Source organism: Bombus fervidus, chromosome 14 (genome assembly GCF_041682495.2).
Source record: "Bombus fervidus isolate BK054 chromosome 14, iyBomFerv1, whole genome shotgun sequence".
Taxonomy (NCBI): Eukaryota; Metazoa; Arthropoda; class Insecta; order Hymenoptera; family Apidae; genus Bombus; species Bombus fervidus.
Genome location: NC_091530.1, coordinates 6,713,233 through 6,735,351, shown reverse-complemented (window position 1 = coordinate 6,735,351; position 22,119 = coordinate 6,713,233). Strand labels below are relative to the sequence as shown.

At 36.3% G+C, this 22,119-nt stretch overlaps 1 protein-coding gene across 5 annotated transcripts in view; it reads right to left on the bottom strand.

Moving 5' to 3' along the window:
* LOC139994448 (uncharacterized) overlaps positions 1–22,119 on the bottom strand; it is a 45,496-nt gene that overhangs the window by 12,438 nt on the left and 10,939 nt on the right. Inside the window, exon 1 of one of the 5 annotated variants that reach the window (XM_072017094.1) lies at positions 14,418–14,651. The exons of 3 other annotated variants lie outside the window; for them this stretch is intronic. In XM_072017094.1, coding sequence (XP_071873195.1) covers positions 14,418–14,636 — 219 coding nt within the window. In that variant the 5' untranslated portion in view covers positions 14,637–14,651. Of the gene's footprint in view, positions 1–467; positions 558–14,417; positions 14,652–22,119 lie in introns of those variants that run through there. One more of the 5 variants, XM_072017095.1, reaches the window with a different exon arrangement.

The following is a 22,119-nucleotide window of genomic DNA, read 5'->3' as shown; positions in this document are numbered from 1 at the left end:
AACATAAATTTATATTCATGGACGAGAAATAGCCGCACAGCTTAAGAGAAAAAATAATTCGATCGTAAACAAGCATGTAATAAAGTTTTCACAGATTTAACAAATTTAACATTGCCTGCACACTTGATATTTGACAAAAATAACGACTTATTACTTCACAGTTTCCGTGCAGCTATTTTTTAGCCATCCGCATCAAAGTATACCGTTAATTATAATCATTAGACACAACGACACGAATAAACTGCGGATGTTCATGCAAATTGAAATTTGTATGTATACGATGAAAGAAATGGAACTCGACTATAAACTTGTTTCGTTATCTAAACTCGTCGTAACTTTCATCGTCACTTTGAATAATTTGTACATTTTTCTACACTACAAATACAAAATACGTATTTTTTCTTTTTATTTAAATTTCGCAAAAGCGCAGAAAAATCCGCAGTCTACTTATCAACAACAGTACGTACATATATGTAAGATGAAAACGAGAGTATACGATCCTCGACGCGATTGCCAGTACTGCGTTTGAGTGAACTACACATAGCCAGGGGGGATCATCGTGTATATATATGAATGAATCATCACAGATATAGTCGAACATGAGAAACACGAAACGCGTTGTAACTAGGAACGTTATCGATATGGAGAAGGTGGATGATAATGAGAGGCGCAACGATGGAGAAACGAGAGAACGCTTCCGCAAACGGTCCGTGCCACTTCGTTTCTAGACCAAAAAACCCGGCCGTTAATCGCATTCTACGTACTCTCGTTCACGGTACACGGCTCTGTGGGCGTTTATTAATTCGAGCGCGATTAAATTTGATTTTCGAACGTCAATTACGGGAAACGAGCGCAGCGGTCCGTTCTACTTCGTTTATAGAGTGAACGCAAACAATCAGCTGATCAGAGCGTCTCTAGTTGGTAGTTGTACGTTTCTCCTATACATATTTCACAGGAAGAATACTCGATCCAGCGGGATCGTGTTATGCAACGTGATTCCAACTTTTCTGTGCCCCAACTGTGGCAGCGTAATCTACAAGTGGAATTAAGGAAAAAGCGTTGTACGTATTTAATTAGGTTGTTCGAAACATTCGTAGCGTTCTTCATCGCATTTGGTAGCATTCAAAGAGGATTACTCATCATGAAACTTCTGCTAGATATTTAAACGCTACCTTTAGGATAACTATTGTTGCTAATTGAAAAGAGAAAGCGAAATTGATCAATTATTATTGTGTCGTATTTATATTCGATTGTTTGTATTATGGCACTTGTGCCTATTGCAATGATTTTGTGTATGTGGCCGCTTCGTATATTTTCTTTCTTTCTTAGTTTATACCCTGAAGCTAAATCTTCATCCATCGTTCAATTATGTGTTATCCGATTATCTGATACGTGTGTTATCTATTAGGTTGTTCCGAAAGTTTCTTTTACAAGGAAATAATAGATTTATATTATTCTATTGGATTATCAACGATCCATTTTGTTCTATTTATTATATTTCTTACATTTCATCTTTTGTGATTCTATTTGTTAGAAAATAGATGTATGACAATCTGTATTGTACCAGCGAGGAATGAAAGGGAGGAAGACAAAAGGAAAACGCCATGAGACGAGCGCATCGCGTATGTGTTGAATGAACGTGCAATAAAACAAATTCATTCCCGTTTGAGAAGAACAAGAGAATAGAGCGCTGTTCGTTAATATTTCAAGCTATTGTGTTATACGTAAAATAGTTATTCTGTTCTAAATAAATTTTATATTTAATAAAACGTTATGTAATATTACTTTAACGCTATTGTTCCGATAGAACAAAATCGATCGTACAAATCAAAATGAATTTCCTTCCATTGGAACGACAAATGGATCATACACGATTACATGAAATAATACAAAACAGAAAATGTCTTGCGTCTATTATTATGAAACAAAAGAAACTTTTCAGGCAACCTGACATATTTTTATTTGGTATACACATCGCATAGATTAGTACGAAACAGTCAATTTTCTGCATCTGATATTCGAAAGAGCGAAAGTTTATTAATAGAAATATGGATGAGCCTGTCGATGTGCGACTCTCGTGGATTTTCGTCAAACTTTCCTTAATTATCTCGTTGCGGCGCGCATACGACGAGAAAAATCAAGGAAAACGGATGATCAGCTCGCAATGACTTAAAAATGATAAAATACTCTGCAAGATTAAACTTCGTATCGGGGCAATATTTTTTTGAAAAACTTCTCTCCGCATTTTCTGACGGTACCCGATGAATAACTGACGCACTGTATATCTTCTACGTGTCAGTGTTTGGTATCTCGTTTCTGCTCGTTCTTCTTTGTTCTCTCTATTTGTTGAAAGCTCTCAATTCCGCTTCACGCTACCCTTTATAAAGTTTGCCAGTTGCCATATTTGTTGCTCGGTCGTTATTGTTACTATTTCGAAATTGATTAATTAATAAGCTCTCGTTTCCCAACAAGACGACATTGGCCGTTAATTAGAATGTGCAATTTCATTCGTCCCATCCATTGGATATCGGTACGTGCATGGTTATCACGGGTTGTTTGTTCTTATTTTAATCCAATCTTTTCAGCGGTGGAACATCGGATAGCCGTGCAAATACTAATATCTCGCTGAAAAAGCTATCTTCTCGATGATGAAAAATTGGATGATCATGCGGATATTAATAATTACTCGAAGAAACTTATTGTTAAAAAAAAGACTTGGCACTATAGAATACGAAAGGTCAACTATATTTGCTCTATCTATATTTATGTGACGTTCATCGAGATAATTTATCGTGAAAGATAATTTTAATGTCACTTGCGAAACGATAGCTTAATCCTTCTACGTTTTTTCGATCTTCTCCAACGGGTTCGTACTTTACGAAACGCGCGTCGCCGAATTTTCCATGTTTCGATTCCATAAAATTTCTTCTTCCTTGAAATGTAGTTCGATGGGAAAAATTGAAAATACCTTGTATAAGAATCTGTTCGAAGCGAGGTTAAACTCGAGGGAAATTGGTTCCCTGAGCGATGCATACAACGTCGAGCTGGCTGGCAATAATTTGTGTTACGTAAGCGCATCTCGCCAACTCGTTTCCTCCAGCCGTACTTGATTCACTTTCCATATTTCGCCTGGAAGGTTGACCTTCCACTGGACTTTACGCGAATGGCTCGAATTTAAGCTCGAGCATCGAAGGTTGCCACGTAATAACTTCCAGATACATACATGCATACATAAACACATACTTACATACATACATATATAAGTGACCTAAAAGATCGTCCTTCGTGTCCAAATTCTCAAATTTCACAGCAAAGTTTTATTTTCCTCGTGCTACTTTATGATTGTTTACGTAGAGAGACGCATGAACGTGTAGAATATATTTCTACGCTATAATTTATATATTCATAATCTACCTATATAATTTATTCCATGCTATATTTGTAATTCATATTAACTTTCGTATTTTAACATTAATTTTAAGAATAATTATATATATATATATCTTTTTTGAATATAAATGTATTCTCATTTTTTGTACAAATGTCCATCATTTTCTATGTATTTATAATATAAACAATATATAATATTCGATAATTATTTATTATATATATGTAATTTAATTTAACATTGCTTTAATTTAATTACAAAATATTAAAGATCTGTGAAGTATAAGGTATTAAAAGAACGAAAAAAGAGGTTCTAGACTGTTCTAGAGTGGCTAGAGTGTGAGTCGAAGACCGCAGAGGCGTGCATTATCGAACAGCCGCGTTGCTTCCACTTCTCAGATTAATGGCCATGAACTGATTAGGCTGACGAGATCGAGTCTTTCTTTCTATCGTTCGTTAACAGGTAACTACGTATGTATATAGCCCGCTTCAATCGAGGCAAAGGTTAATTTTAGCGATTGACACTACGCTCTCTAATTGCTCGTTAATCACGTTTCTCGATAGAGCAATCGCCCTTGAATAACCTTTCCGTAGTTCTGTCCGCGTTTGTACTATCTTTATCATCGGAAACTCTCAATGCCTAGATAAATTATGATTTATGGCAATAATTTACGAGGATATTGCAACGATACGAATTTCTTTTTTTTTTTTTTTTTAATTTATTTCAACGTCGATTGCTAAGGTAATTTTTTGTCTAGAATTCATCTTTACTCGACTAATTACAACGTATAATTCGATCGTGTCTACACTATACGGGTACTCTAATCGATTTACGAGAAAGAGATAATTTGATTTTCAGGAGACAGGTTTATTAAAATTTCGATTCCTCGCAAGGTAGATATTTCGTGAAAAAAAGAAGAGGAGAAAAAGGTAAGCGTTCCTTGGTGAGTTTTGGGATCGTACAAAGTTTCAGATTCATGTTTCGCGAATGTAAAAACCAGGTCTCATCCTTGCTTTTATTATCTGCTAATTTGCAATTTTAAACTTCCTTCGTCGATGACTTTCGAGTGCTCTTTTAAAACGGAATATTAGGTCGGTGCATATCAAGCAGCGCCTTCTACCATAAAAGTTTAATTCCTTTCCAACATATCGTATATTTGATCGAAATTGTTGGATCATATGCAAGTTATTCTTATTTTTCATTTTTTCAGGGACCATCCTATTTCATTATTCCGGACTCGTAAGGATGACTCTTGGAAGCATAATTTTGCAACTCGAAAATCTCTTACGATTTCTTCGTTTATAAGCCTCGTTAATATGATTTACGCGCTAAAAAATTTCTCGAATGAAGTAGGAAACGTCAACCTTCTCCAAATGCCAATTTTACCGCAAACCTTCGTGGTGTTTTTTCCAAATTTTTCCAAGAAAATAGCACGAATTTTTCATATTTTTATCATAAATCTTGAATGTTTCGGTTTCTACAATAGTAAATTTCTTCTTCTTTGATATAGTTGGCAATCAACGATGGGACAAGATCGAACGCGCGATATCGGCGCTGTAAATTTAAACTTCGACCGAACAACGAGCGCCGATCTAATAAATGCAAGCAAGATAAAGATGGAAGAGCGGTCTATGCTCCGTATTACAGGCACGAACGTTCCGACTTCTCTTCCGCGTTTTCGCCGCGAAGAAAAGATTAGTTCCGTTCGCAACAAGTGATCGTTAACACGTTCGCGGTCATGTAGGTCACGATAGTTGTTGCGCAGGAGTTCACGTACCACATGTAGGTCGACATCGACACAGTGTGAACCGGACAATCTACTTATCGTTGCTTCTGAACAAACAACGTCGCCCACCTGAGAACCTACTCGTCTCGAGCAATTACGAGAATTGCCCAACGAACGCCAGCGAGTTTATACGTTCACCGCCACCGATGGTCATCGCTTACTAAATATTTGTAATTGTTATATATTTTCTAATTTATAGTTATATATAATAAAAAATAAATTGAATATTTTGGAACAATTAAAATAAGATGAGATTTTATAAAATCTCTTCAATTTCTTCAATTTCTTCTTATTATTTTTTTTTTTTTTTTTTATTTATTTACGTTTATTTTACAATCAATTCTCGTTAGAGAATTTTAAGTAAATTTATCTGACGTGGTACTATGACATGATTAATAAGCGTTTATAGTATGTTTAATTCTATTTGAATCTAGTGCTTAGGTCTAAGGTGTAACGTCTTTTTAGTCTGCGGATCTGTTGCGACGTGTCGAGTAGTTGAGTAATTAGAGGGTTTTGATGGTTGTTGACTCTTGTGCTGTGTCTATTGCTGAATTTTGATATTTCTTCTTTGACTGTGGGTAGCTTATTATTATTTAATTATAATTATAATTATATATATAATATATAATTTCTTGAACTAACAGATCTTCGGCGGTGTTAACGATTTACACGGGAGGACGCCCAACGCGCAAATTCAGAAAATTATGCAGCTTTGAGGATACGCAAAGGATATAATTTTGCTCTGCCGGGGTGAAATTGAAAGAGTCTTCCGATAAAAATTACTTCTTTTAGTTAGCACTAACATTTGGTAAAAGATCGATCGACTTTACAGCGAGTTGTAAGGGAAAATCGGAAAATCGTCGGATTCTTGTGGCTCGATTTAAATCTGGGCGGCAAACAAAAATTGCGTGATACAAACATATGTACATTTTTTACCTCTGCACCAAGTTTCATAATTTTTTACCGGAGCAAACGTGCACAGGTACAATATTTTAAGACGATAATGAAAAAATAGAGAAGAAGAAATTACGCGTATTGTGCAACAGGTAGAAAGAAGACGACACAGAACACATATTACTGGAACGTGTTTTATATGAAGAAATGAGAGCAGCGCGTTTAAAGAGAAGAGAAACAGTGGAAGAGACAGTGGCAATATAAACCGAAGACGATGCAAGAAGACTTCATTACGTACAAGGAACAGTGAAAATATGAGCATTGTGCAGAAACGAATGAGAGAAGCTCAGGGACACAGGACTACACCGAACACTCATTTGCTTAAGTACACATTTGCTTAAGTACACATACAGTACTAAGTAGCTGCGGACCTAAGCGACAGATTATAGCAGCTATTACAAATAGGTATTATTTTATAGCGTTTTCGATAAATGTAAGAAGCGTTAAGCATCGCTTAACCGCATGAGTTCTATAGTATGCTTACTTAAGTATAACAATAACAAAATAATACTTAAGCAAATGTTATAACGTAAGCAACGTAAGTATTAAGTATTTAAGGTAGGCAAATATAAATCTAATTAAGTAAATTAAGTAAAATTGAAAGACAAGTAGAAAAAAGTAGAAAGTAAAGATAAATAGAAACACTTAGCTACGTGAACTTAAGCTAAGCAACGTTTAACGATAAGAAACGAAAGAAAGTGAGATTAAAGCGAATGTAAACCATCCAGCGATATACAACGTATAATTGACGAATTGTAACACGTGATAACATGTACTACGATAAAGAATACGATGTAATATTTTGCAAAAATGAAATTTTATGGTGCAATATGTATACTACAAGAAAACGAAGTTACTCACAACTTTGCTTCACTTGCTGTTACAAACTCTACGCAAAACGTACTCTTACGCATGAAGAAAACAAATAGAAAATAAAGCAGAACAAGGATCATAAATTAATCTAAACTCTATCAGCTGCTCATACAATTAGCCACGTCTATCCTTATAATTTATATTATTATCTATCTACATAAATTTACATCTTACGTATTGCCCCATATCTTCTTTGTTATCGCATTTCCTCCCCTCGTTTCTCAGTCCAACTTTCCTCTATACATTCCCCTTGCTCCTTCCTTCTTCTTTGCCCTAATTGCTTTGCCCACTCCAATTTATAGCGCAATATATTTCAATCTATTGCAGCTCCCACAGTAAAATATATAAGAACGCGTTATTACGAATATCACTATGCCATTTATTATAGTACTGGTTGGAGGATGATAATTAATTATCGTTCGTATCTGTTGTTTATCGTGTCAATTTGCCCCGGTTCGATAATGCTATTCTTTTCTGCTCCTGTCACAACGCAATATCATTGTGCAAAGATTGGATTTCTTATTAACATCGGACGTATTTTCTTATTGATATTTACCACTTTCATTTCATTACTTTCATTTACGATTTTATATATTTTATCTAATTTCAATTCTGAATCACTATGTATTTACATATTTTGTATTTTGTATATTTTCATTTACGATTAACAGGGCCGCGAAACTCGATGCATTTACAGGAAATTAAAAAGCGCGCAGAGGTAGGGGAACGCGCGTAACACGCAAAACTCTGTAAACTATGGAAAAGCAAGGAGTAATATTTCGTAAGCGAAACTTCGTTTCTACATGACTCTTTCTATCGTCTGACGATTCATTTCGATCGAATACGGCGTTCATGCGCACCGATTTTCTATTTGTATCGCGATAAATGAAATTAAAGAAGCTGTACGTCCGAATTCCATTTACTGGAACGAAATCTCCGTTAATTCGGTTAGACGTGCTCCTGTCGATTGAATTCGACATCTGCTAAATGAATAAAAATTCATAAATAGGCAGACAGAGCCTATGAATTTGCATTATACGGAATCGATAAGTCCGGACGAACGAGGAAGCTCTACCGTACGTTCAAGCGATTTTCAAACTGTCCCTTACAGATCTCAGAGATCTGTTTTAGAACGACAGCGAAGAAAAAACGACGGTCGTGAATCGTTTGCACTACCACATTGCATAATAATATCACAGCCAGGTATCCTACTGGTCGATCAAGTAGAACAGGTTTCAAATCCTATACTGTCCACTCAAGCATCTGTCGATCGATATCGAATCGAATGGCTAAGGTCGTCCGGTAAGAAGTTGTTAAAAAGTCCGACAGGGAAAAGAAACGGTGCGATTTACGTGGTTAAAAAAGCGTGCACGTAGAAAGGTTGTCTCGATAGCGGAACGATTTTATTTACTACCTCGAGAGACGTTCACTCGGAGGGGCCGCCGAGTTGTTTCAACGTGAAAGAACTGCTTTGCCATTCACTCGATTCAATGAACATCCTTCCGTAACGAATAATCGACCGATGATAACTGCATACATATTTATCTGTAGCCAAGCGGAATCGTGAGAATCTCGTGGAATCTCGTCTAAAATCGTATAACATGCAGTTGGTCGTGCGAAAATATCTGCGCGAATGTTTTATATTCAATTACATTCGCCTTCTTAATAATTGCTCGTTACACATTCTGTTTCATTTCCAAACGATTATAGGATAGCATGATAAATATTCATTCGCATTATCTGGCCGAATGTTTTACGCTTGATTTTCAAGGTACACGTATAGTCGTTCTATATCTTATTTTCGGGTTAACCAGAGACGCGAGGAAGAATTGAGTCGTACAGGTGAGAAGCGAATTACTTCGATCGCGTAGGATTATAAGGCAAACTTCATTACAGGATAGAATAGTAAATATTAATTGGCGAATATCTGGCTGAACATTCGATGCATAACTTTCGAAGTATAAATTGTTCGCTATGCATATATCGTATTTTATTTTCAAATTAGTCAGCCGTCAGGAGAAATTGCCTCTCACAAGTGAGAAGCAAATTACATCACCGCGATCACGAAATCAACGATACGCTGGAAAGAATAGAACGGCGAGAAACTCGGTGGGGAATATTAGGGAACAAATTACTGAAAAACTAATTTAACCAGATAGAAATAGAGTATTAAAATCTACGTGTAACGAAGCTCACAGAGATATTAAAAATTAAATGAATTAGAAATTAAGGGCATTCTGTTCGGAGGTGTACTATGTCAGGAACGATATTCAGTAAAATTAGAAGCAGAGAAACGTCAGCAAACGGATAAGATTGACAATTATAAAAACTAGAACGCTGAAGTAAAGTTTGAAATACGCTGCACCTATGTTACGATATATTGTATCGTGTTATCTATACTACGTATCACGTTACATTATGTTGTTCCATGGTATGTTAGCTAGCTATACATGGTGTTATGTTCTGTTATAATTTATTATATTACGCCGAAAATTATATCTACGTACTGCTAACAGACATTGTACGAGGCTTTAATAAAGAGACGATAATAATAATAGTAATATTTCTTTTATAAATCCAACATTACAAAATCGAATGATAAACGTTTATTGAGAATTTCTGAAATTTCAAATTCGATTCCCGGAATATAATTGTTCGTTGTCGTATCCTATTCCGGTTTTTTATCGACTAGTCGCGCGAATATTATCGTCGAATGGAACGTAGAAAAAATATTCGAGGAGAACAAATTTCAACTTCTTATCTGATTATATCGCTTTAAAGTAACATGAAATATACACGCGCCTCTAATACGTCCGAATAGTTCCGTGACCAGCCGTGCATATACATTGTTGTTCATGATTATTCGAACGACTTGAAAGGTCGTTGGACATCGCTTGAATAATTGAAATTTGAGACACGTAAACACACACAATTTCTAACCAGCGTAACAATCAGAGAACGATATTCTTTGTTTGAAGAAAGGTTAGTATATAAGTTTTAACAGTGGCAACGAACCCTTATTTAACTTTTATGGCACGAGCCAAGTATTAAAGCTGTATTGTTCGAATAATTATGGTTGGTAATACAGTGGGACATAAGCATGTAATTTGAAGAGAGCGAGCGAATCGGCGGTGCGCCTCAGAATGAAAATACACAGGGAACAAAGAACATCTGTCTGTGTGTGTGTGTGTTTCGTAACGAGCCACGCAAGCGGATGCAACGATAATAAATTAAATAATTAATAGTAATAGGAGTTAGGATATAGGTAGGTTTATTAATAGTAATGGCAGGGGATAGGCTAATTGATAGTAATGACAATAAGTGTGTTACATTCGAATTAAAGATTAACAGAAACTTAGTCAGAAAAGTACTTTAAGCTGTTGTAAAGTCAATCGAATGCAACGATAATAAATTAAATAATTAATAGTAATAGGAGTTAGGATATAGGTAAATGGCAGGGGATAGGCTAATTGATAGTAATAACAATAAGTGTGTTACATTCGAATTAAAGATTAACAAAAACTTAGTTAGAAAAGTACTTTACGCTGTTGAAAAGTCAATCGGATGCAACGATAATAAATTAAATAATTAATAGTAATAGGAGTTAGGATATAGGTAAATGGCAGGGGATAGGCTAATTGATAGTAATAACAATAAGTGTGTTATATTTGAATTAAAGATTAACAGAAACTTAGTTAGAAAAGTACTTTACGCTGTTGAAAAGTAACTTTGTTCGTTATATACAGGGTGTTCGCGTTGTTACTACCATTTTTCTCGTAAAGTATAAGGAAAAAATATCATCAATGGTTCAAAATGAACTACATATTCATGAAAATATCTTCTCGGCGAATGCAAAAATGCATATGTATTCTACGGTTCTATTATCTTTTTTATTTAGTGGCAACCTTCCTTTTCTTTTGGGCGTGTCAAATCCTCTCGACATTCTACCACTTAGTTGCCAACCCAAAGGTATCAGTATAACATGGTCGAAGATCGATTAGTTCTAAAAGATGTTCTAACTTTAATTTCATGGAATTTATCATACGAAAGAGGAAGGAAATATTCTCTAGAGTTAGAGTTAAAATTATTTACAACGATGATTTTCAATTGTTTATTTCTACCACCTTTTAATACCTACCATACCTACCATATAATAATAACAAAGATAACTATAATAATAACAAGAATAACACTTTATATCACATTGCCGTTCACATTTTGCGCTATTTACGACGTTCACTGCTCGTGTATGAAAATTTCAAAAATATTGCGAACTTATATACGATTCGAGAAACGAGTTTTCTTACTCATCCTGTTACTCTGTCCTCTTCAGGATAAGAATTCAGGACACGGATTCATTCGACTTCAAATCAATTAAATCTAGATCTACGTGCGTGATAAATATTTCTTTTCACTTTCGCGCCATTCGTTTCGTCTCTCTCGCTAGTACTACTGAAATTCGTTTTGGTTCACTAACCGACCGTTTTCTTTCCTGGAGTCGGCCGGTACGCGCCACGTGTTTCGTGCTTTCACTCGTTAAGCGATCGCATTTTTCCTTCTTCCTTTTCCTTTATTTCTTTTTTTTCTTTTTTCTTTCTCTTTTACTTTTTTACTTGTTACGACGTAAAATGTTTTATGGAAAAAGTTTTCAATCGCGATCGAACTACCACAATTATCTATCCATCGAACTATAATCGCTCAGATTTGTATGGCTTTACAAGAGATTCGAAGGCGCACAGAATGCACATAATATGAAAAAGATATCCAAAATAAATAAAGTATTTCTTATTATTATTATCATTTATTCTCTTCATGCATTTGTTTTCGGATTTCAATAATAACGCTCGTTGCAAAAGCTCGAGCTTACAAAGTTGCCAAAGCTGTAAATCAAAGTTTACAACCTGAGACCTACATCCTTGGAACCTAGTTACCTAATCTGTGGTGACATTCCTTCGGTAATACCCAAATTATAGCGCTTGCTATGATACCTGGTAGGTAAAACAATTTTCCATGTAATTTCAATTCTCTTAATCGTTATTCTCAGAACAATAAAGTTGCACAAAAATTCGCAGTTGTTGCAATACAACGATATTTCACGCATAGGCACAAACGCTCTTACACAGACACCCACACAGGCATTTGAACAGGACATTTACACAGGTCATACTTATTACTGTATAGAGAGTGGGGCTCAAAATATTTAAGGGATCATGGGTCACTACCTACGTCTAGTCTGAGAGTAACTGGCCAACAATCAACAATTCTTACATACGTTGTTAATTATATCACTCGCTTATATACATTTGGTTCTGTTTAATAAATATCACTGAATATTATTTCAACACAAACATTGTGTCTTCCACAGATTATTAATCTCAACTTTAAGATTAAATTCTAACAGCAGTAAAAGTACAAACAGTAGGACAGAAGATGAAAATAGTAGGACAACCGTATCTGATATGGGACACCGTAATATCTCGGCAAGTAACTAACAAAATTAATAGGCAACGGTGTAAAACACTTAACAGCGTGTAAGGAAAACTCGTGCAAGCCCGAGCTTCGCTTGCAAATCTGTCGTTGTCGAATAAAGCGTATGAAAGTTTTCGGAAGACAAACAGCAAATTCTTTTAACCAAGACAAATTGAGAAACATTACTTCTGCATGATTTATCATCGGATTTTCTCTGCGACTGAGAGATGATATTTCCTTTTTCACGAATTTGGACTACGTCGATGCATAAGCTTCCTTTTCGTCCTGAAAAGCTCGTTTCTTAGCACTTGCAGTCTTCTCTACGCTCTTCAACTGTCCCCGAAGACTGGACAGTCAGCAGGTATTTACAGATCGGAATTATAGTGATCTTTATTTACCTCGTTTCGATTCACATTTCGATTCGGTGTACCTTTATCGAATTATGTAGGTGCCACTACTTTTCTCCATCTTTTGCGCAACTTGAATATTCGACTCCTCGCAGAACCTGTCGGGTTTCTCAGCGAGAAACTTTTCCATGGGATTTTTCAGTCAGCCAAAGACTTAAAAATCGAGACGAACTTGCCTAGCAGCATTTAACAAGGGCGTAATATTTCGTTAAAAATGAACGAGCAAATCTGAGGACACTTCGAGTGACATTTTTTAATCTGATACGTTCGAAGACAATTTGCCCGGCTGAGAGGTAACAACATTTCTAATTTTACTAAATTTCTTCAAAATCCGAACGAACTTTCCAACCAATCGATATTATATCTGTCGGATCATCATTAGGTTTAGGGGTGTGTAACGAATCTTTCTTTGGATTAGACATTGTTGTTATACAAGAGCGAAGATATTTACTGGTACAATTGTGATTATGACAGAATTTGACAAGCGACCGTGATAATTAGATACTCGGGATGTGAATGGCAATGATCTTAGACTCGATAACGAATCCACGGTCAACGGGATGGCGAATGCGACTTCTTCCACAGTCAAAGTCAAACTCAACTTACTGATCCACCATTCAGCTGTGACTCAACGTACTTGTCCACGGTACAAGTAGAACTTATCTGACTGAATCTCAGTCCAAGTGGAACTGCCCTTATATACTCATCTCCGTACCTCTCTGTATCTCTCGGGTCAACTATATTTTTAAGCAGAGCTATATACAATTGCTCTATATCTTTGTTAGGTAAAAGCGTCCATCCCGTGACTGTGACTACGTCCAGCGACCAGTTGTGTCACTTCGAGCCCAAGACTATTGTCATAATTCTCAAGCACACATAATCGGATTAAAATATAAACAGCTACTTCTAAGTTTTATTATTCAAGTACCACTATAATGAAAGCTCTAGACTAAAGTACTGATGCCCGAAGTCCCGATGCCCTTTCATCTCCGATGTATCTAATACATCGATAAACATTTCCTACTACTCGAGCGTGCAACGTAAAAACATCACGTTTCGTTTACAGTATCCATTGCTTTGTTTACTGTTTCATTTATCGGTAGTCAACATTTTTATAGGATACCGTAGCAAGTACGTAAGAGCGAATTCGCCAATGTTCTCTCGTCGCCAATAGTTGCAAGATGAGAGACGCGAATGCGCGTCTTCGGCAAAGTGCTGATATATTGGGATTTTATCATTAGGTGGTAATGACAAAACCCGCAATCACTTAGTTGCCGAGCATAACATAATAACATGGAATATTTACAAAAGAATAGAGAAACCAAGATGTTGAACGATTGAAAGTTTGCACGGAGGAAGATTGTTCGGACAGGTGCACGCATATAACCCGATAAACTGTAGCTGCAAATTAGAGCGGCGAACGCATAGTCGAATTAATCCAATTTGCCAGAGTCTGTAACGAGATTTGCACGTGCTGGAGGGACGGGCGATAATATAAACTCGATCGTTGGAAACCGGTCTGAAGGGGATTAAAACTTACGCCCTGCTTCGCCGTGGTCTTCGCGGAGGAATCTCCGGCTGACAAATAATTCCACTTCTTACGAATAAATTCCTTCTTTTCGAAGTTTGTCCGCGGCTCGACGAGCCGCAACCGTTGAAATAATTGCGTCCGGCGTGGAAACGTCGAAGGAGAATGAGACGTTCGGTCGGACGGAAATTGCCGCTCGTTTCTGCTTCGCGGCATAGATAATCCTAGCATAATCTACTGTTTATACTTGCGACGTGATTTCGACATCACGCGAACCACAAATACCGCGCGACACTCGCTAGGCTCTTCGAACTATTGGGTTGGCAACTAAGTGATCACGGGTTTTGTCATTAGGTAACCATGATAATTACCATTACCATTACCATAATAATTATAATTCTATGTTTACGTGAATTTTGCTATTTACGATATGCACGAGCAGAGAAACGAAACTTGTGTAAGCTGAAATTATTTCAGTCGTTGAACGCTATAAGGAACATACCACGGTCGTGTTTGTTGTTTATTAAACGTGCAGAACATCGATGCAGACTTGCAAAAATGTACGAACATCGACAAAGATCTTTTGCGTTAACAGGCAAAAATAGAGAAATGTTTCCTAACTAAAAGTCTATGTTGCACGAATGTTTTGCACATTCGATGCACGTGTGTTGCACAGCGGCCGTAAGTTTTTACGTATTTATTTTAAATCGGAATATGATCGAGCTGGTCCAGATCCGCACGCTAGATTATTAATCTTAACTTTAAGATTAAATTCTAACATGCCTGTGTACTGTTTATGGTCTGCCTTCGACCCAGTCTTTTGTCTATAGTGCTTGGGAAAACTAAAAGACCAGATGTAGAGTTTTCTTAGAAGCGGTGACCACTTCAATAAATTCCATGAAATAGAAACTTATATTGGGTTGGCAACTACCTAATTACTACCTAATGACAAAACCTGCAATCACTCAGTTGCCAATAGAAACGTTCAAGAGTTCATATAGTTTTAAGCTAAGACTCGTACGGCCACTGATTAACAACGAATATCGACAGAATGTTATTTTAGAAGACAATAGCAGTGACGATCAAAGTGATATTCCTGAAAGAACGTAAAGCCACTCTTTGCACGTAATCCCAGACTTTCTCTGATCATTTGTTCCTAACTTAACTTACACGTTACACAAGAATTACCTAAATAAATGGTCCGCGATTGCGCCACTTTCTCCACTTTGAAAAGAACTTTGCTGGTGATTCGATCGACTATCTAACGTTATTTGTCACCGTAACTTCTACCTAATCCGATCGATGTCACTGACGAGAAACTTCGAAACGAGTCTTCGTCCATCCTTTAAAACAAAATAACTTTGTTGGAATTGGACCAAACGATTTTTTCGGCAAGTTAGAAGGATCAGTTTACCGGACGACTCGTCTGGAAAGTGTTTGGAGAAAATTACGAATCGGTGGAAATCGGGATGGATGGGGGCCGTTTTTTACGACTTCTTTGTTCGAGTTTGTAACAAAAGCTTCAAAAATACGTTTTGAAGATTTATGCTCGTGCTGAAGATATTTCATTGGGATCGATCAACGCTGCTGATCATCTACGTACCCGTTGATTTTAACGAACGATTAAAAATGATGAAAATCGACGTTGAGCCACGTTTTCGATTTATTTCCACTGGTAGAACAACCTCTCGTCGATTATTTACTCCAATCCGGACTTTAGCTACGTCCAAGCATAGTTGATAAATCGTCGAACTGGATTTTTTAATTAATTTTCTAACTAAGCGGACGAGCGAGGAAATTACTTTAGATTTCTATGTTTGCACGAGCAATCGTCTTACGCCTGCTTGAACGTGTTATCAGGTCGCACTCGGTATATCGCGACACGAATCTTCGAAATTTTCCGTGTCATCCTCTGTACAGTTAGCTATGGAACGCTGGTTTAATGTAGATACGGATAAAAATGCGAAGGAGTGGCCAGCTGAAAGTCCCGCAACGTTAACGGGAGCTTTATCCTGGCGATAACCAAGCAATTAAAAACAAATTTAACTTCGTTCCGTGCGACACAAAGCGAATAGGAGGACAGTCTGGTAATAATTGGTTGTCACAATAACGAATCGTCTGGCCGTTACTAACGAGACGCCACGTTTGTTAATTGTTTCCTCCGTGCATCCGTTCTCCGTACTTTTGCTCGTTTTGCCAAACGTTCTGCGCTGCCCCCCCTCCACCACGAATGTATTTTTATCTGCCACTTGATCACAAGACTCGCAAACACTTTACGATGAAATACTAATTGATTGTGCCGATGATGTTCTCTTTCGTAGGTAGCAATATTTTATACGAGTCTCTTAAATGTTAAAGAACCCAACTGCAAATTTTTATTCGCTAACGAATAACGGAAGGGAATTAATTTGTGGCAATTTGGCCAATTAAGATCGAACCAATGTTATTTGTAAGCGACGAATCAATTAATAAGCTCGGATCAAATAAGGTCAAATCGATCAACTTACGACAGCGAAATCAATTAATCGGCTGAAACAAATCAATTTGTAAGTGGCGAATCGATTAATAAGCTGAAAACAATAAATTTGCGACCCCGAATCAATTAATAAGCTTAAGTAAATCAATTTGCAGGTGTCGAATAAATTAATAAGCTCGAATCAATCGATTTATAGGCGCCGAATCAATTATTATACTCAAACATATCAATTCAAAAGTATCAAATGGATTAAAGAGCTCAAATCGATCAATTTACGACCCCTCAATCAATTAATAAGCTTAAATAGATCAATTTGTAGGTGTCGTATCAATTACAAGCTCAAATCAATCAATTCACGACGCATAAATCAATTGATAAGCTTTAATAGATTAATTTGCAGGTGTCGAATCAATTAATAAGCTCGAATGAATCGATTTGTAAGCGCCGAATCAATTATTATACTCAAACATATCAATTCAAAAGTATCAAATGGAATAAAGAGCTCAAATCGATCAATTTACGACCCCCCAATCAATTAATAAGCTTAAATAGATCAATTTGTAGGTGTCGTATCAATTACAAGCTCAAACCAATCAATTCACGACGCATAAATCAATTGATAAGCTTTAATAGATTAATTTGCAGGTGTCGAATCAATTAATAAGCTCGGATGAATCGATTTATAAGCGCGGAATCAATTATTATACTCAAATCCATCAATTCAAAAGTACCAAATGAATTAACAAGCTCAAATGAATTAATAAGCTTAATTCAATCAATTTACAAACCCCGAATCAATTAATAAGCTTGAATAGATCAATTATTAGGTGTCAAATCAATTAATAAGCTCAAATCAATCAATTTGCCGATGTTGAATCAATTAATAAGCTCGAATGAATCGATTTATAAGCACCGAATCAATTATTATACTCAAATTTATCAATTCGAAAGTACCAATTGGATTAACAAGCTCAAATGAATTAATAAGCTTAATTTAACCAATTTACGAGCCCCGAATCAATTAATAAGCTTGAATAGATCAATTTTTAAGTTTCAAATCAATTAATAAGCTCAAATCAATCAATTTGCCGAAGTCGAATCAATTAATAAGCTCGAATAAATCGATTTATAAGCGCCGAATCAATTATTATACTCAAATCCATCAATTCAAAAGTACCAAATGGATTAACAAGCTCAAATGTATTAATAAGCTGCAATCAATCAATTTACAACTGCCAAATCAATTACTCAACTCGAATCAATCAATCTAGAACTTCCAAATCAATTACTAAGCTTAAATCGATCAATTTACAAGTTCCAAACCAATTACTACACTCAGATCAATCAATTTAGAAGTGACAAATCAATAACCATGCTCAAATCGATCAATTTCCACGTGCAAAGTCAACGTTTCAGACAAACCTTCCCCCCCCCCCCTTAGATAGCTACGTTTTTGCACACATTTGTCCAAACATACGTACTCCTAATCCTTACGAGAGCAGCTAAAATGACGCGATCATCCAACAAGTGTATAAATAAATTTGATGCTTCCATATTGGGAATTTTTGATACGTACAGGATGGGTCACGTAATAGTTTCCGGTTGTAACTCTGTTGCCAGTGCAGTCACGAAAAAATATCAAAGAGAAAAGACGAATGGTTCAAAGAGTACTATGTCCTCACGACCACGCTGTTGTAGGCGTACAATGGTGCACGTGCTTTCAACTAGTGCATTACTTTTTTAAATGGAAATGCATATTTTTTTTACGTAGGTAGATTCTCCTCTGGTCAATCCATGACGTAAAAAAGTATCGGAGATGCAATGGTAAAAAAATTATTAGTCGTCGAGATATTAAAAAAAAAAAAAAGAAAAATACACCTTTACAAAGAAAGATGCTCAAATTAAAATATGGCGCTCGTGGGATTTTCATAACTGTCGACTTTGATCTGTCCGCTCATAACAAAAACGTCTACGTATTTATTCGTTATTTAAAAAATAGGATTTATTTAGATCCTTTAAGTTCTACTAGAGGAATTAAAACAATGGATAATACTGATTAACCCGGTTACGAGAACAATTGTACAGTTGTTTGAGACGTTCACGATATAACGGAGAAGCTTTTGAGCATCTTCTTCAGTAAGGACATATCTTTTGAAATATCTCGACGGTTGATAATTTTTTACCACCGTATATCTTTTATACCCCGATATCTTTCTGCGTAGAATGACAGCAGGAATCTATCTGCGCGTAAAATAAAATATGCATTTGCATTTAAGAGAAATGATACAATCATCCATCTCATATGCACCACATTACACTTCTTAAAAAATCACGCTCCTACGGACGTCCTACGTACTCTTCGAAGCGTTCATCTTTCTCCTTTGACACTCTTCCGTAACTGCACTGGTAACGGAGTTATAACCTCAAACTATTGGTCCATACATCGACGTAACACCGTCCGAAAAATGTCATTAAAAGATAAAAAATTATTGCGAGAAATATAGAAACAGCAGTCTATCATTCGGATTAGGTTCAACCTAACCCAATAATAGGATTAACCTGACCTGACTTAGCACGACGATTTACGTAACTGTGCATACACAGATACAAATACATTTGCAAATAAAAACAATGTCTCTGAACGATATCTAATCGAATCAATATGCGTCTCCTCTTCTCGTTACAAAGTTTGACGATCCTTTAGATTTAACCTAACCCAACAATACGGTTAACCTAACCTGACTTAGCACGACGAATTACGTAACTGTGCATACACAGATACAAATACATTTGCAAACAAAAACAATGTCTCTGAACGATATCTAATCGAATCAATATGCGTCTCCTCTTCTCGTTACAAAGTTTGACGATCCTTTAGATTTAACCTAACCCAACAATACGGTTAACCTAACCTGACTTAGCACGACGAATTACGTAACTGTGCATACACAGATACAAATATATTTGCAAATAAAAACAATGTCTCTGAACGATATCTAATCGAATCAATACGCGTCTCCTCTTCTCGTTACAAAATTTGGCGATTCTTCAGATTTAACCTAACCTAACAATAGGAATAACCTAACCTGACTTAGCACGACGATTTACGTAGCGGTGCATACACAGATACAAATACATTTGCAAATAAAAACAATGTCTCTGAACGATATCTAATCGAATCAATACGCGTCTCCTCTTCTCGTTACAGAGTTTGGCGATCGATCCTTTACAGGAAACAAATAACGAGAATACCGATATAAAGATAGAAAGTAGTAAGGTCTTCTTGGAAACGTAAAGGTGACTTTTATACATCGACCTGAACGTCGGTGCTAACAATATTAAAAGAAACTATTATTGGTGTATCATTGACTATCGGCTGCGACTATAAATAGAATATGTTCATCCGTTAATGTCATGTGGCTTTCTATTACAATCGATCGATGGATCTACGAAAGAGGCAGCGTTCGCGAAAATCGCTCCAACATCTGGCAGGAGCCAACAACACCGGAGAGAAACGTATAAAAGCCTAAAGCAAAAGTATATAATTTGCCGCGTCGCGACTCACACGGCTCCAGCTATAGTCGTGTCTCTATAATAACTCGTAATGTATATGTTTCTGAAAGCGAAAGCTTCTAATGCAAAACGGCCGGTCACGCTTGCGTTCGTGCAAAACCGGTGAGAAAGCAAGGACTCGCTTTCCTCGCTGTTTATTAAAGCGCCACACTATGCTCGATAAATCCTGAATTTTGCAGCTTGGTCAAATAATTAATCCTATCCACGCCTATCCAAGCCGATCTAAATGAAACAGCAGATTCGAAAGAGAAAACCTATAGAAAACGATCGTTTTCCAACGCTACAATTATTATCGTTTTTCAACCAGTTAATTGCGTTTCGCGAGTATACGCGTCGAACAAAAACTTTATCTCGCTGTGTTTCACGCGTATACTCGTCGCCGTTTGTATTTGTTTACCCACTCCATGGTCTAAGCCCATGAGAAATGTCTAAAACTAAATTGCGCGGCTAACTGGTTAATATTGGGTTGGCAACTAAGTGATTGCGGATTTTGTCATTAGGTAGTATCGACAAAATCCGCAATCACTTAGTTGCCAACTCAATAGGTGTAATGTTACGGATGTTTGATGATAATATATACAGGGTGCGACAGAAAATTAGAACAAAATATGCAGTACAATTTTGTCGATGAAGGTTCAGTTTTCGAGAAAATCGACCTTCAAAATTTATCAAACTGAATTTATCATAGTGAAACGTGGCTGTATATGTATATACATAGAATAGCAGACGAAAGAACAATGAAAGGACAAGCGATGGGACAGAGGTACAATTTTATTTAAAAATAGAATTGTAACTGACAAAAGCAGCGATGTAATCGGAAAAAGCTGCTCGATTGTTACCGATATAGTACGAAACGTTCCACGCAAGAATCGATTCAAGTAACATCACGAAATAGCTTTATCGAAAAAATTAATTTTCGACATTTTCGTCCACTAGGAAAAGAATAACGTTCGATAAATTCAACCGTATAAAATAAAGTTCACGCGTTACGTATTGTTAAACGTACTGTTAAAAAGAATAATTAATGAAATATCGTTCATTTTCATTTGTCTTTTGTTGCAGTGTGCAGAGCAAGCTAGGTGGAGTTGTCAACGCCCAAGTGTAAATTTGTACAAAAATCAAACAGTACTCTACTACTACTACTACTACTACTACTACTACTACTACTACTACTACTACTACTACTACTACTCTGCGCTACTGCTTTATCCAATCAAAATCTTTGTTCGTTCACTCTTCAAAAAAAAAAAAGAAAAAAAAAAGAAAGCAAAAGGATTACCAAGTGAAAGTTGAAAAAAGTTTCACATCGGTGCCCCATGAACTTCTTCGTTGACTTTCAAATGCCATATGACCGCCCACGATTTAGCGACATTTCTCTACGAAGAATTTTCGTTCTGTTACTCTGCAAATAAAAATTGTCAGCTCTTTTATTAATTTTCATCTGGCGATAACTCTTTTTCGAGAGGACGAACGAAAATTCTGGCCGTACAAACGTGGACAAATCTTAACCCACTTAAAAATCAAAGAGAAGCTTCATGGAGCAACACCGAGGTCAAATATTTTTCATTTTCGTTTAGCGATAATTTCTTCTCTTTTTAAAGATGGACGAATGAAAATGTTAATTCGACAAATGTGATAAAATCGTAGACAAACGACCACAGCTTC